Below are 16,413 nucleotides of genomic sequence, written 5' to 3' on the forward strand. Positions count from 1 at the left end.
GTTAATCTCAAACCGCGCGCCAAGTAGTAATTACTTCATCTTGCAGTTGAATAAAAAATATGGGATATGGATACAACTGAGTTGGTATGTTTGTGGGTTGTAGTGATTACTCGCGTAGTCTTGTCTACTTTTCATACGGACACTTTTTGTTTTGGTTTGGTGAGTTACAAACGGATTGACTTACCAAGGTTTTTGTATTTTACTCGTTTGTGCATGGCGAGATGTTAAAATGTTGAGTTGTCATAGTGATAGTATTTCTGAAACTCTATTTTACAAACGGAAACGCGGAGTCGTGAATAGAGTTGTCAGTTTCAAGGATTGTTTCAAAGTATAATCTTGAAATGTGACTGGGTGAAAGTTGGTAGTCATGTTTGTCAAACCTATTTCAATTCACGCAATGTCAAAGTCCAAATATTTCATTCTGGATTATTTGGATTTACCTTTAGTACATCCCGCGAATGGATTTAAAGTTGGTAAATTACCAAAATGATTGAATATTATCGGGTTAGAGATAGTTGGTATTGATTCTATAAGTGTTAAAACAGCGGCGTGGAATGTGTGAATGATCCGATGCGGGTGAATGTTGGCGTCAGTAATATTCAGGTTACGTTCGATTCAACAGATCGCGTTAATAGGATTTGTCAAAGGATTTGAGTTGGGTCGAATCAATACATTCAAATACGATTCAACTTGATTTGTGTAGTAAGTTACATTTCAAGTTGACAAACTAACACATTGATTGAATATTTTCATGGATCTTATCACGCAACTAAAGTCAACCACTATTCGGGAGGCGTGAAACGTATAGCGATCGCGGGAAAGTGACAAATTGTTGGTTTTCGAATCACCGTCTGCGACGGCTCTGGGACAAACTAATTACCGAAATATTACCTTGTGAGCGGGTATGAGGGATTGCTATGTCTGAAGCATTATCCGGTGAGTGGTCGTTGGATTTTAAAATGATATCACACCCTTTTGAATAAGCGTTCACTTCACAAAGGATTAGGGTTAGAGCGGAAATAAGTGACAATTTGTCGCTATTCAAGTTACCGACACTGGCGGTCTATTATTCGTTACTTGTTAAATCTTACCAGCGAAATCAAGTTCTGTGACAAACTGATTACTAAAATTTCACCGCGTGAGCGATCGGTATGGTTATGACACCAAGTCGTGAAAGATGGTTATGTCCGAGACATTATCTTGTCAGTGATCGCGGGGTTTTGCAAATATTTCACACCTTTTTGAATAAGCGTTAACTTCACAAAGGATTACGGCTAGAATAGAAATAAGTGACAATTTGTTGGTATTCAAGTCTCGCCGGTGGTGTATCTGTTATTCGGCACTTATTACACTTATCATGAAATTAGAGTGAGAACATAAAGCATCAAGTTGTTGCTTTCGAATTTTGATGTCGAGGTGATAAATTTATGCATTCAATTACAATTCAACTTCGGTTGTGTATTGAGTGATAGATTGATATGCCGGAAGTGGTATCTTGTGAGCGATCGTAGGATTTTACAAATATTTCACATCTTTTTGAAGTGTTAGTTTGCGAACGCGACTATTGTCGATATTCGAATCGCCGTCTGTCGCACGCACTGCGTAAATCCTCTTGCAAGCCACGTTTCCGTTTGCGCGGTTATTGTTGGTGACTATTCAACACCACGCGAGAGATGTCTGAAAGTACGAATCACGACCGCACCCATAAGAACACATGGTGAATCAGTAGAGACCGTGTAATAATACACAACGATATACACATTAACAAAGGTTCATTCACATGACTATTTACTTGATACATATTCAACACGAAGTACGACATGCCAACAACGAAGCCGCGTGCGACCGCTGTCTATGCTGAAAAGGGTTACCGTGCGACCACAAGACACAATAGCCGTTCGCGACCCCCGCCATAAGACATAAAAGCCGCTTGCCACCCCCGGTTTTCCAGCCGCTCGCCACCCCACCTATAAGAAATAAGAGCCGCTCGCCACCCCCGCCATAAGACGCAATGGCACCATGCCACCCCCGCCATAAGACATAAGGGTCACCATGCCACCCCCGGTTTTCCAGCCGCTCGCCACCCCGCCCATAAGCCACAATGGCGATGTGCGACCGATCATACCTACTACTATCGTATTCCGAGCAATGTCTGTCGGTCGTGGCACACCTGAGAAACCTGGAATTAGACGCTAGCACCACAGTCGAATTTCACCACAGCCAAATTCCACCACCTCTCAGCCAAAAGCGACTTGGGGCTTGTGTTTGCTTTTATCATTGAACCGCAGTTTTCAAGACTCCGTTTTGCATAGTCACACAGAATTCGGATACCCTACAAATACCAACGAATACTAGCAAATTCACGAAATTCACCAAAAGTATGTATGAACCTTATCGAAGCAACATGAACATCAAATCTGATTGTTGCCTGGTGCGAGTCTATTGATTTTCTTTGCCAAAGGTTCAATTTGAATATTACAAATCCCTTTCTATTGGCGATGCTGGATAGCTAAATAATTAAGCGGCGCGAAATGTTTTCAAATTTCTTTGTTTGCCGGATTAATATATGCGATCACGGAAATGGAGTTCTTCAGTATATTCCAGAAGACATTTGTAAGGTTTCAACGGATTCATGATGTAGGCCTACAACTATAGGTTGCGTATACGCCAATTATGGCATATATTACTGGAAACTGTATGGTAGGCCTCTCTAACCGGCCTTGATCTATTTCTATGAAGTAAACAATACGAATCGACAAGGGAATGTAGGCCTACAACAGAGTATTGTACACACGTAAAACAACAATAATATGAGATAGTGGATACCAGTGCGAGGCTCAAGTAGATAACATCGTCGATCACAGTATCATCCTCTAATTGGAATATACTAAGAAATCGCGTGTGTTGCAATTGGAATGATGAAATCTAGACAAAGACACAATTGTCTACTGACTATACACAATTAGACGCGAAAATATTACGGGTATTCAATTTGAAGCACTCATAATCGGCAACAAACGATAATAAGAGGACCGTACTTAGGATCATCACCACGTTACGTTTGATGACGCCTGTCAAGTACTCTTTCCACCAATGGCATGCTAACATACGAACATTGGCCGTATATAAGGGCATGGACATCGGACGACACTCGATAAGAGGACATTGTTGTCGGAACAATAAGTTATATAAACAAAATACAGGGATAATTTGAATCTGAAGGATGGAGCCTCCAGCTGAACACAGGACAGGAACTACCAGGATGCGACACAGAGAGGACGATGGTAGGTACATAGATTTGCAAATATCCAGATTGATAAAATAAGTCACCAAATGTCTACCACGGGTAACCAACCATAGTCAGAGCCGACTCATTTACCGTTCTGCCGTAGAGTGCCATTTAATAAAAACGCATACAAAACACTACTTCATCTACCGACATATTGTACACACTGTCATCTGGTTAGCCATATTGATTGAATTGTCTTCTTATACAGTTGATTTTCAGGACCATCAAATGCTTAAGCAGAATCATGAGGTGCAGGATCCATTGTCGAGCAACGAAAACGGGGTAGTTTAGAACGACCAAGTTTGAAATTAGGGGACAGGGACAAGAGCTTGCCGTTTTCTGATCAACCATACGATAAACTCTCCCATTCTGTCAAAAATGTTACGTGCTAATCTTTATATTTCTGTTCGACTATGAATTCTGTCGTGTAAGCTAAATATAAATATAATAAATTCGAATATAGCAGTATGAAATTGACCTTGCATAACTATACAAACAAGGAAACTTTGCTTCCATTACGTCGATTAGCAGTGATATGTCAACTCAAATTAGCAATCAAGGATGCTCTCGAAATGTTGAAAATGATTTTCAGAATTGATAGAGAATGTGAGTGGATGCGGACGGCGTCGAAATAGCTGAAAAATACAAATCAGAACTCCGACATTGAGAGTCGCGCGATACCACGCAAAAAGCGGTTGGTTGGTCAGGCCTGGTTTATACTATCCCTCCCAATGATTAATAACTTGATAAGACAGCATAAGGACTATTATTATGATTTCATGCAACTTCCAGTCTGAGGTATATTTGTCGCATGGTCCGACAGCTTGTCTCGCCAAGACAACCTTGGTTATTTCTACGTACAGAGTATCCCATTTGGAAGGTCGAGTACCAAAGTGTAAGGATATATTGCCTATCCATTATTATTCTGACATATAATTCTTCTGACAGCTCTTGTATTTCCGAGACGTCCCAATGAAAACCATGCCCTCGATGTAGATTCAGGGCGGCAAGCCAGAGTATTTTCCGACAACCTCATATCGGGAGGAGAGGTGAATATGTACAATAACAAGGGAACCTCTAATAATGCTAGGTAAGCCAACGCTTCGTAACTGAAACAGACCCAGTTTTTTTTAATAGCTTACGTTCCAATATTGATTGGGCGTAAGCACGCTCCTTTGCCTTTACTGCATTTGGTATGTTTAAAATAAATTTCAATAAATTGAAAATTGCGCAGTCATTCGATTAGTCATGGACATTCGTTTTTCTATTATGTGGCGATACGCGGATTCAATTTCGATGGACGTTGACTTCAAATTTATCCATCATACCATCGCCTATACTGGGACCCATACCATACTTCGTAAAGTATGTGCCCATGAATCCTATTCGGTTTGGTCCTACTACAAAATCTCTGCTCAAGCTGGTATGGATTTGGATGTACGATTGCAATGAAGATTTGGATTTAGAGAAGGAATTTCGAAAAATTCTGAGATTTCACGCGACTCTCAAATGAAATGTGGTCAGCAATTGATAGGTATTTGGATAAGATAGGGAGTGATTTTGAATTCGTACTGGTAAATCATAAAGCCTGTTTTAAAAGTGTCTTTCAAAATATCCAACCCATTCATGTATTCTAAAGGACGAAGGTGCTCTTTGTAGGGTTATTATACGTCCTCTTTTGAGAGGATTTGTCCTCTTTTTTGACTTTTTTGAAAGTGTCCTAGGAGGACGCCCGAATGTCTCCTTCTTTGAGAATTTGTCCTCTTTTTGGAAATTGTTGGTTAAATGTATGTCTGAATTCAACTGAGATATAGAATTCAACAAAAGTGTCTATTTCTGTAGTCGAGGTCGGCAAAATCACTTCTTTTTTTAGTCAGCCAACTACAAACTCGGAATAAATTTACCAATTTTTTCGGATTTTACTCCGGACGTCTGTAAGTCCGAAAATTTTTGAAGGGTGTCCTCTTTTCCGATTCCCAAAATATGGTAACCCTAGCTCTTCGTAACTGACGATGGAATCGTGTATTCAATCTGTTGACGCCATTATCAGCAAAGGCGTAGTCAAGATGAATATTGGTGCGGACTGCGGATTTTGTAACAATAGGAAAACGCAGCGTTCAATTCGAAAATGATCAAGGGGTTTGGGGCCTATCACGTCCATGGCATTGGGTACGCCTATGATAATCAGTACGACGACAAGTTCAACTTATGGATGGATTTGTCACATTCACATTTAGTCTAGTCTGGTAGTCTATTGATACCCGTTGAAATTGCGATCACGTTCATGCATTGCATTCTTTTTCCAGGTTATATGTGATTGGTGGATTTTGCTGTTTTCTGTTTCTCCTTGCCACTGTCAGTATATACACTTCGTTGAATAATGAAGATGCCATGGAAGTTCGAGCCATTGATGACACGAAAATCGAAAATATAGAAGCAATACCCGATGAGGTTGGAAAAGCAAAGCCCCAGACTCGTTGAGGATAAACCGCAATCACCGACATATTCATTTATTTTAGATCATCGAAGAAACTGCGGACGATGAGTTAGAGAGTGAAGATGGTAGGTGCCATCATTGACATTTGCATTGTCAACCCATTCCCACATTATATTAGGCTACATGCTACATGCTGAGGCTGTGTTCAAAAGGAGTTTATAAATTCGAAGCATTTCAAATCGTGCCTTCGTGACTGATGATAGTTTCACAATAAGCACATTTACTAATTCGTCTATTAAAACATTCGGGGCCGTTTTCCGCGGTTCAAAATAACTATAGGCTATAATTCACTCCATTACTAGCATTATCGAATGCTAACATGGAATGGCAACGAGTAGGGATGGTGTGAACCTCTGAAAGGTTCGGGTTCGTGTGAACGCGAACCTTTTTGAAAGGTTCTGTGTGAACACGAACGTGAACCTCGTGACGTCATATTGCTAATTCCAACCCTATCTTTCAATGAAGTGATAGCCTATATTAATGTACACGATACCTAGCGAAGACTCGGGCCACATAATGTCACCTTGCTGAAGTACATATTGGCGTTTTAAACGTTGCTAAATGTATCAACCGCGGTTATCAAATTATATAATAATCTCATAAAATCAATACATTCCCTCGCTTCGCCAACAATTTCGACGAGGACTTACCAGGGAATATAAGCTTACGCCTTAACGGTCTTAGCCAGACCGGACAAAGTGTTCGTAGTCTGAGTATTGCTACATTTATATTGAGCAGAGTGTAAAACGGGTTTCTATACTCGCTACCGATACCATAAACAACAAGTTATAGGCCTATAGCAGTAGCCAGCACCTTAATCGTGCGGATTTGGTTTTAATGATACAGTAAAGATATGAAGTCAAGATTGATCCCGTACGCCCGCTCGATTTTCTACATCAGAAAACGATATCAATGCCATTGATTGGTTGATACGTATATCGCTCGTGATGTTGTGTGATTGCGGGTCAAGCGCACAGCAGAGAGTCATTAAATATTCACAAAAGGAAAGCTGGATATTTCGTGAAATTTTTGTAACAAAAAAGCAAGTAAAACTTTTAGGTTGTCAAGGTGCATGCTCGTTAGCGTTGATTTTTTATGCTGCCAGCGCCATGCATAGAGTGACCCGCAGTTGAAATGCAATATATTTGAACCAATGATCTTATAATGAAGTGCAAATTACAATTTATTAAAAAGGTTCACAGTGCAGAACCTACCAAGGTTCTGTTGTGAACGCGAACCTCTAATTTTCCGAGGTTCACACACAGAACGCGAACGTGAACCTCACGTTCACACCATCCCTAGCAACGACCTATCTTGCAGCTTCGCTCCTATATCCGCTGAGGTCGCGGCAGCGACTCTATGATTTCTGGCAATTCAAAAGATATCATCCAGAGCGCAGAATTTACTTAATCTGGGCTTGATCGAATGCTACTGTCACACTGATTCCGAAATATAAATTAAAATAAGGTCTGAGCCCCGGAACCTTCCCAAAATCACCCTCAACATCTGAAATTTGCATTGTTGAGAACAGTCGGGTGACGGCAAAACAATGACCCAATGGTTCCAGTGCCTGATGATATATTATTAATAATTTCGGAATCGATGCCACAGTAGCTTTCAATCAAGACCAGATTCAGTAAATTATGCGCTCTGGGGGTTAGCTCATGGATTGCCACAAATCCTACAGTCGCTTATGCGAATCAATCCATTGCGACGTTGTATTTAGATATGCTATTGGCTGCCACCTTGCGTTCGCGAATTTCAGAATACTTCAGACTGATTACCAGTCGAGTCAAGAATCATTTCAATTTACTTGCTCATTCCCAATAATTCTAATCCCAAAAATCTCGAACACAGCATTTAGACTAATGGTGGTTCTCAACCTTTTTTACCTTGCCGACCGATGAAACACCAAATAAGTGCTGCGGACCGGCGAATCTTCAACAATCAAAATTAACCCAAATTGCAATAATGACTGATGTATGGAACAAAAAACTAACTGTTTGTTGGCCTCTGTTCTATATACTGCTGAATATCGTTAATCTGTAGCTTACTGTCAAAATTTAACGAAATTAGTTTATATGTGTATTTCTAGTTTTCACATGTAACTGTTCCTGAACGAGTTGTGGGCCACGTTTAGACAGTTTGGTACACCACACGCAGCATTGTGACGTACGCCAAGTCGATAGCCATGAGCTGTATATATTACGACACCACGAAGAAAATACGTTCCAAATGTAGAAATCAATTCAAAGTTTTAATTCTCTAATTAATGGACTAGTGTCCAACTTCTTGCCTTTTGGAACTGGGATATAAAAGTCGAATATAACTGACCGGCAGGGAACTTGCCACGAACCGGCGAGTGAGAACCACTGAGTTAGACGACCTACCCGATGGTTACCGACGTTTTCGGATGGTAATTGCATGCTAAGAGTCCGCTATGAACCGAATCAGTCCCCAAGGCCTGCTGGATTTTTTCATTTCTACAAAGCAGTGGTTTAGACCAGTGCTCTTCAACCGGGGTGGTCGTACACCCTAGGGTGTACCAGAATTTGAAAAGGGTGTACCACTCGGATGGGGTGTACAGGGGTGTACCAGATCCGAATTACAATGAGCCGATGGCTAGCTATCACAAAGGCAGGTTTATGGGTCAGTACAGGTTGACGCACAGGTTAATGAGCAATATGGTACGATGTTATCTCAAAGGTAATACTCGGGGATATCTAGAACTCCTAGACTTCTAGATATCCCTGGGTAATACTGTACACCGCTTGATTGTGATGTCATAAGCAAATATTTCTCCTATTCATTTAGCCGTCGGCAATAGACCAATGGTTCCGTTTGGTGTTGGAAAGTATGCAGTTAACAAACATGTGTTCAGCTATAGCAGGGGTGGGCAATTATTTTACTCCGCGGGCCAAATGAGAAGTAGAAAATATAAGTTGGCGGGCCGAGTGGAAATTTTTAGCTATATTATCCAGTGTGTTTCAATTTCTAAATTATATTGTTAATATATGCTGCTCAGTGTATGTTAGCTAATGAGAAAGTGGCGGTTAATTAATGAAATAGCTATCTGCCGTCATGATTCGAAACAATGTTAAATATGATACGTTTTTAACTCTTTTTAAACCCCTATCGACGTTCTTTGTCTATCAAGACACTAAAACAGTTGTTCTCGAACTTATTTTAGGAACGCCCCGCTTCATGATAGTGAAAATGTTCACGCCCAATCCAACGGATGGTTTAATGCCATGGAAGGTTATAGTTGTTGATGAGGGAATTCTATAATATCAAATTTGGACAATACACAGAGCAATAACTATACTATGAGCTTGGAGTAGATCGCGCGGGCGCGAAAAAAAAATACATTTAACTTCGGCTTCGCGCCTCCCTTCAGATGCTTTCGCGGCCCCCAGTTCGAGAGCCACTGCACTGAAATGTATATGGGATAGTACAAATCTTGGTCGCTTTGGTCGCTGTATTCCGAGTAGTGTGCAGCTCGAATAGCCTTGATGTTGAGCGAAGTTTGCAGTTTTCCTGAAGTTCGCCCTCTCTTGACCGAGAGATTTGTGTTTTTGTCATAATTCAAACCCTTACTTCCGCCAACATGATTGGCAAAAACTAAAATGACGGGTCTACCCCTAACTCCAGTATACAAATATTAGTGCGCTAAACCCTCTATGAATTTCAGCTTTCGATTTCCTCTTTTTGACATGAACTTTCATCCTTTATGGGTGATAGATATTAGGTATGATGATGATGATGAGTCATATAGCAGTGGCGAGCACTGATTGACTGGTTTTACCAACTACAGATTTGGAAACGCCTCACGTTACGATTTGAAACTCGTACCGTATAATGCGTAATGTGACAATCGCAACCAAGAAGGTTTGACCTAAACTATGGAAAGAGTGATTTCTTATGGATTTAATTGTTGCTCATACTTTGCCACAATGCCTTTATTTTGAATCTGGAGTACGCATGAAAGGTATGTAGGAAGCGTAGTCGTGACATATTAATGAACAGGCTTCAAAGCAAACGAATTGTCTGTTTAGTTGATACAGCCTAAATTTTAGTCCACGCATCATCGTTAAAAAAGCAGGTTGTATGTTAAGAATTCCAAGCAACCTTTCGCGGGCCGCACAGGATGGCTTCGCGGGCCGCACTTTGCCCAGGTCTGAGCTATAGTCATTTGTCTTTAAGTGATTTTTGAGGAAACCGCCGCGATAGCTCAGACGTCTTGAATCGGTACTTCCTACCCGGCGTTAATAAATACCGCAATGCACATGAATGAAGTGACGTAGCCAGCCAGGGTCGAAACAGCTTCCGTGTTGAAATCGAAACCCTTTTGTTTTAAAATGCCGATTTTATATCCAATCTTTCGCCATACATTTGCAATTTAGTATTTTGTTATTAGTGATGCCAATTAGCGACAATAGACTGTGTATAGCGGCATACGATCTGAGGTTACTGACATCTCTTCCAGCCCATGTGCTACTATCGACTGTGTGTGGTGTGAGGCAGGCCTGATACGCAGTAGGCTGGTGCGCCTGCTATCATCGCTGATCTGAATTACCGCTTCTGCAGCAGTAGCTTTACTTACTTTCTCCCCGATACTGTTACATTTAGGTTGATTATCGTTCGTAATGTCATGCTGTTTTGGGGCTGACACGAAATAAATTCCAATTTGCGTGGCGGGCGGCCTAACTGGCTGCGAATAAACTCTGTGACCAAATACTATTTTATTCAAATCCAATTTTTTGACGGCAATAACTCCGCTTCTACTGGTTGGAATTGAATCAAATTTGAAGAACATCATTTTTATAGACAACAGAAAAATTTCACATTTTTCGTTATTTATTTTTATATAATAAATAGCAACTTTCTTGTCCCGTAGCCATGCGGCTACTGGTTGGAATTGAACCAAATTTGGTGTGTAGGCTTAAGTTAGGTAACCTAACAATTTTATCAAGTAGCCAGTACGATTTGAGGAAAAAAGTCATTTTTGAAGACCAGGGGTGTACGAGTTTTGAGCAAACGTTAAAAGGGTGTACCACGTCGAAAAAGGTTGAAGAGCACTGGTTTAGACCACGGGATCACGATTTGACATATTGATTCCACCTACAACTCATACTTTCACATACTTCCTCGTTTCATTGCTATTCCATCTCATGCGTTCATATGTTCATTTCCATTCAGAGTACATGCCTCATTTTGCTACGCTGTCTTTATTGCCATATCTAGACCAAAGGGGGCGCTTGATTAATATACTGTTCAAAGTTGTTGCGAATCTATCTCATCTTTTTACTATACCACAGACTGGCGGCCAGTAGAGCAGCAGGAGGTGAACTGCACCCTTTACCTCATTGTAAGAACTGAACATCATGTCATGTATAATGTCTTGCAATGAATCAGCGACGTCACGCCATTGTTAAAAATATATTTCGACCCGCCCCTCCTAGATTTTATTCCTGGCTACTACTGTGCTTGTCGTGTCTTGAGACGATGGAAATATGATTCAGAGGTTGTCCATCACGACATACTTTTTTACTTGAGTAGCAACGACGACTACTTTTCAGTTTTCAGGCAACACAATGCTTAGAATACATACTTTTGCATTTACTTAATATTTCGACTTCTACCTGAGCATGATTAGAAATTTGCAGAACTTCGATGTACAATTAAATAATATATAGAGTATTCATAATAAAATATGCCCGAATACCCGGAAGCCTATAGGCTTTCACTCGTCATGTGTAATAGGAAGCAACCATAGTAGAGAATTGTAAATAACACTGTACATCAACAATGAACGTCATATTTGGTGATGCGATTATTAATATACTAGCTCTTTCCGATTCTCTACTTAGTTGCTGTCGATTACTCCTGGCGAGCGACAGCCGCATATATTCAGGTTTATTTCAATATGAATATATCATTAAACTATATGAGTACCAAAGATGAATACTTTATCCACCTATGAGCCACGAAGCTTCGAAGTATTCAGCATCCAGAAATGACTGCAAATTTGAGATATTTCGTGAGTCACCCAATCACCACATCATGTAGCTACGTCATCGCCTTCACCGCATCTCACCGCAATCATCTGTTACGTAAGTCACCTCCAGCAGGGGCAAACGGTTTTCCATAGTCGGCTCCTTACAGATTGCGTCGGCGAAGGCGATGACGGCAACACGATGTACGGTTTGTTCAAAAAGCCGGCGATCGTCGAGGAGGTAATCATTGTTACTGAAATAGATCTGGAAGGGGACGGCGCTGCGGAAACGGAGGAAGAGTCGGTCGTGGGCGAAGCAGACGAGATATCCGATGCGGCCGTGAAGAAAGACGATAAGGAAGTGTTTGTGATGGAAGTTAACGGAGTGGCATTTGAGGTTGGAGGGTAGCCAACTATGTATTTGGATTCAGACGCTTTTCGATTGTAGCCGAGTGTAACCATGGCCTACTAAAGTCTTTAGTAGGCCATGGTGTAACAAAACAGGGAAAATGTTAATGGTGTGACTGGGTGAAAATTTCGGAAGTTCGCTCAATCAATTACAATGCCCACCCCGAGTACGCGGTACATTCGGAAATCTTGTAGGACAGGGGTTCTAAAAATGTTGTGTGCACGGAACCCTAAATATTTTCTGATCGTTCACTGGACCCCCGTAACCGCGGAATTTGGGGAGTTAGAGTACATTATTAGTGTTCGTGTCGTCTGTAGGCTATGTATGGCTATATTGTGACCTGTGGTGAGCACAGAATATAAGACAAAATATGGACCGATCTTATAAAATACGACATGGCTTTGTAGTTGTATGTTCAACATTGGCCTTTCATAAACCCTGTGGGGTGCATAGACCCCAGGTTAAGAACCCTGACGTTGGGTGTATTTCCTTGTCCAAAGTATTGCTAAACCCATTGCCGTTGGTGTACATGAGTCAAATACCGCGATTCATACGGGGATCTATCCCAGAGGTAACAACTGTCCGGTTTAACCGTCCTGCCTTTAGCTGTGGTAATACGCACTTTTCTCGTTTTGTAGTCTATTCCGGTGATGAAATAACAGAGCACATTGGTCCATAGAGTGGGCGCCAGCGCCCCACCTCAGATGGGGCCATGGCTACAAACTGAGCGATTGGAGGGCGTTGGGTATAGCGTAAGGGCTCGTCATGCACTATAGAAATCAGTGTGGGAAATCTTAATGCTCCACAATGAAGTACAATGAGATTTAAACAGGCCTTTAGAAGTACAGAACTTCAATATTGCAGCAAACAATACGTTCATATTGCCATTTTTTCCACTCGAAGATTTTTGACTGATCTCATCAGGAGGAACGTCAGTAAATGCGATTAATCAAATTCGAAATATGGAAATAATTTGACGTTTGAAGGGAAATCGCCTATAGCACAATTTTTTCCTGAATAGTGTCTGTCCTGAGATTTCTACAGAATTGTGTCTGAAATAACGTGTAACGTGCTGCCTACAAATTACTAACCTAAAAAGTCCACAAGCGTCATTTTCGTTATGTGAGCAATAAACAAGACATTGTCGCTCGCGGGCTAAAACCTTCGCTATTGATATTGCTCGTAGTCGAAATGGTCGCCACGAGCCCAGTCGTGGCAATCTCGAGTAGACAGCTGTACAAATGCAGTACAAAGGCTACCCGCGGACTGAAAAGTTTGAGAACCACTGACCTAAATAGACAAACAAATTCGTCCGGAATCTGCCAATATCACAAGCGTATAGGACTCAACAGGCATATGGAGGATGAAAAGGTAGCATAACATTATCACTTATATTTGCTCTTTGTAAAGATCGGCATCACCAGTGATGGGGATTTCGACCTGCCGGAAGGTTTAATTCTGAACCCCAAAGTTCGCGAGCACTGGGTGCTGATCGAGAAAACGCTGGGGCTGAATGATTATGAAGACGACGGCGAAGACGAGAGTGCCGGAGATGGTCCCGAAAAAGCTCTGGTGAGACTATTGCTCTGCGCTCATTCATGGTGGTCATGTTGAAAATAGATATAAGCCGAAGTGGTCAGTAACAAAGTACTTTTACTTTCCCCCGATGCTCGAGTAGGCTTTGTCCACTTGCACCACTTACCCAAGTAGGCTACTCAGTGCCAATAGCAGACCTCGACATTTTATGGCCCGCGAAAAGTTGCTTTGAATTTATAACATAAAACCTACTTTTGAATGTTAATGCACAGGCCAGTACCATCATATAGGTTGTAAAAACTGAACCGGAAATGTGTTTACTTTGAAGCCATTTGATTTATGTACCGTGGTTAGGTAACTTACGTATATCGTATACGTAGGCTTACCATACTTCCCGTTTTAGGCGGGATAGTCCCGCTTTTTAACGTCTTGTCCCGGCGTCCCGACCAGTCAGCCAAACGTCCCGCTTTTTAAGCCCGTAAGGTACTGCTGAACTAACAAAATTTTCCAAATTTGTTTATTGCAGAATCCTAAAGTATAAAACTAGTTCCTTTCAAAAATGTATTGCTTTTGTCTGATTTCGAATTAGACGTATGTTAAAATTCGATTTGAAATCAACCATTTTCGTAGAAATTCACCCCCCATACAAGTTCATTTATTTAAACTCACTCAAAATTGTTATAATCCCTCTGCAGTAAGCATTACCGGTATTTGCTACAGAAAAGGAGAGGCTAATACGCCCTACCTATATCTTTATCACCCCTGACGACGTGAGATGCTATGGTAGAGTTGCTTTGGACTGAGTCATATCCATGCTACTATATTATCACCCTCTGCTTATACTATAAATTATTTTGTTAATCTTATTTCCTTATCACTTTACCTTTATTTATACTTTATCTTCCCATCAGAACTCTTTATCCTATATACTCCCAGATTTTATGTTACATAATATCTACCCAAAACACCCATGCTTTGAATTCTTGTCGGTAGGGTCAAGCCCGCCTATGACAGCTTACGGATGAAGATCCTTTGGCTAAAACACCAGAATGTCTTGTTCACTAAATTCCTACCAATATCAATATCTTAAATGTATATATTATATCATGTCTTAAATCTGAACAAGAACTGTGGTGGATCCATTGCGGAAACTCTGTACTACGCCCTTACGGGCGTAGCTATTAGTTTTTCTCGCTATGCTGCCTTCGGCAGCTTAATATTGTAAAATTCTGATCTGGGCCACGGAACATTTTCAAATTGGAGGCGGAGTCGCCCAGAAGTTGCATCGATTACCCCATAGTGTGGGCTCAAAATCATTGTTCATTTGGGCGGGAGGGGGCTAAAACATGTGATTTCGGTCCCGGCTACACAACACACAGCCACATACTCCTGAACCGGACCGTGACAATCTCGGGTCTGTGAGCAAAACTTTGCTAGTGTGACGTCATAATTCAATTTGAAATCCACTAGTGGGCGCTAAAGAGTGTCTAGAATTTGGGTTTCTGAAATATGGTAACCCTACATATACGTTATCTAGATTATAAGATAAAGCCAAATTAGCAGTGTATGCTGAAACAATCAGAGACACGCTGTTTCGAATTACTAGAGTCGTAACCTAATTTGTTTTCATCCTTGCATTACGTAATACACTGCCTGCCCGAAGAAAGGGGGCGCTGAAAGCCGACATCTCAATTTTCTATAATATTGAAGCACTAAATATTTGTTTAGCGTATAGTCAGAGATGCACCCGTCATTTTAGTTTGTTGTGAGTATGCCACCGTTTTTAATACGCCGAAAACATAGTTTAAACTTTTGGCTTGGCCTGTCAACGTATTTTCAGCTTCTTATTTGGGCCCTCGGGAAAATTATTTGCCTACACCCCTGCTCTATAGACTACTTCCCACTCTACCTGAACAGTTATTTACGCAATACTACCGACTTTTGCACCTTGGATTTTGATCCCGGTAACTGAAGATATGTTCGAATATTTCACCTGCTTGTAATGTCCGAATGAATGCTAAGGTCTTCCAACCCTCGATCAAATCGGGTTTTTTAAACTACTTGCTTGAGTACTTTTCAGACCTTATATTTTCTACTTCCACTTGAAGTAGTTTTGGAATGGCTTGGAAATCGCTACTTCGCTTGTAATTTAGTAGAAATTTATCGCATTATTTCTGTTTCTATTTAAGTAGGCCCTACCGATACTGACTACGTCGACCACCACTGTTATCGATAGAATATGTATCTTTTTTAGGAAGCACCACTCTCCGTAGAAGACAGTAAAATCGAAGACGTGGACCAAACCGAAGTATCCGGTAACGAGCAGCCGGTGCGAATGCCGGAAGGATTATTGTTCGAAGCACCTCCTGTCAACGGCGAGCACGAACATGGCACCGGGTGCGATCCAATATCCGTGGACGTGGGCAACAGCGTAGCTGAGCTAGCGGCCGGTGACAAGGTTCTCGAAGAAAATCAAGACAAATGAAGCGTTTCCAGAACCAAATCACTCTAATGGCCATGTTTTATTTTATTAAATATATGAGCAAATTCTCAGATATGTGCCGCATATCGCTAGCTATTCGTTGCCACTTTTCACTGTTGTAGGACTGTGGCTGATGTAACTCTTTCTAACCAATTGTGAATTAACGAATGCGGTCAATACAGCTTCGCTACCAGTGCCCATGATG

The 16,413-nt window shown here is 41.2% G+C and overlaps 1 protein-coding gene across 2 annotated transcripts; it reads left to right on the forward strand.

Annotated features, from left to right (window-relative positions):
- The first annotated feature begins 3,127 nt into the window (after positions 1-3,127).
- On the forward strand, positions 3,128-16,406 carry LOC145452104 (uncharacterized). 2 transcript variants are annotated; one of them, XM_080330320.1, is made up of 7 exons: positions 3,128-3,284; positions 4,238-4,379; positions 5,596-5,740; positions 5,809-5,851; positions 11,952-12,178; positions 13,601-13,762; positions 15,981-16,406. In XM_080330320.1, exons 1-7 carry the CDS (start codon positions 3,224-3,226, stop codon positions 16,209-16,211), a joined length of 1,011 nt encoding a protein of 336 aa, XP_080186446.1. In that variant the 5' UTR covers positions 3,128-3,223; the 3' UTR covers positions 16,212-16,406. The 2 variants fall into 2 exon arrangements, with proteins under 2 accessions (XP_080186446.1, XP_080186447.1); XM_080330321.1 differs by having other exon boundaries at positions 12,045-12,178.
- The last annotated feature ends 7 nt before the right edge of the window (positions 16,407-16,413 follow it).

This window comes from Botryllus schlosseri, chromosome 12, assembly GCF_051294905.1.
Source record: "Botryllus schlosseri isolate E-star chromosome 12, Bs_hap1, whole genome shotgun sequence".
NCBI classification, from domain to species: Eukaryota; Metazoa; Chordata; class Ascidiacea; order Stolidobranchia; family Styelidae; genus Botryllus; species Botryllus schlosseri.

What these genes read in the sequence shown, in the direction of transcription:
- LOC145452104 (XM_080330320.1), top strand. Translation starts at nt 3,224, where the DNA reads ATGGAGCCTCCAGCTGAACACAGGACAGGAACTACCAGGATGCGACAC. An exon ending in GGAACCTCTAATAATGCTAG is followed by an intron (nt 4,380 to 5,595) that starts GTAAGCCAACGC and finishes TTCTTTTTCCAG; the next exon opens with GTTATATGTGATTGGTGGAT. An exon ending in TGAGTTAGAGAGTGAAGATG is followed by an intron (nt 5,852 to 11,951) that starts GTAGGTGCCATC and finishes GGCTCCTTACAG; the next exon opens with ATTGCGTCGGCGAAGGCGAT.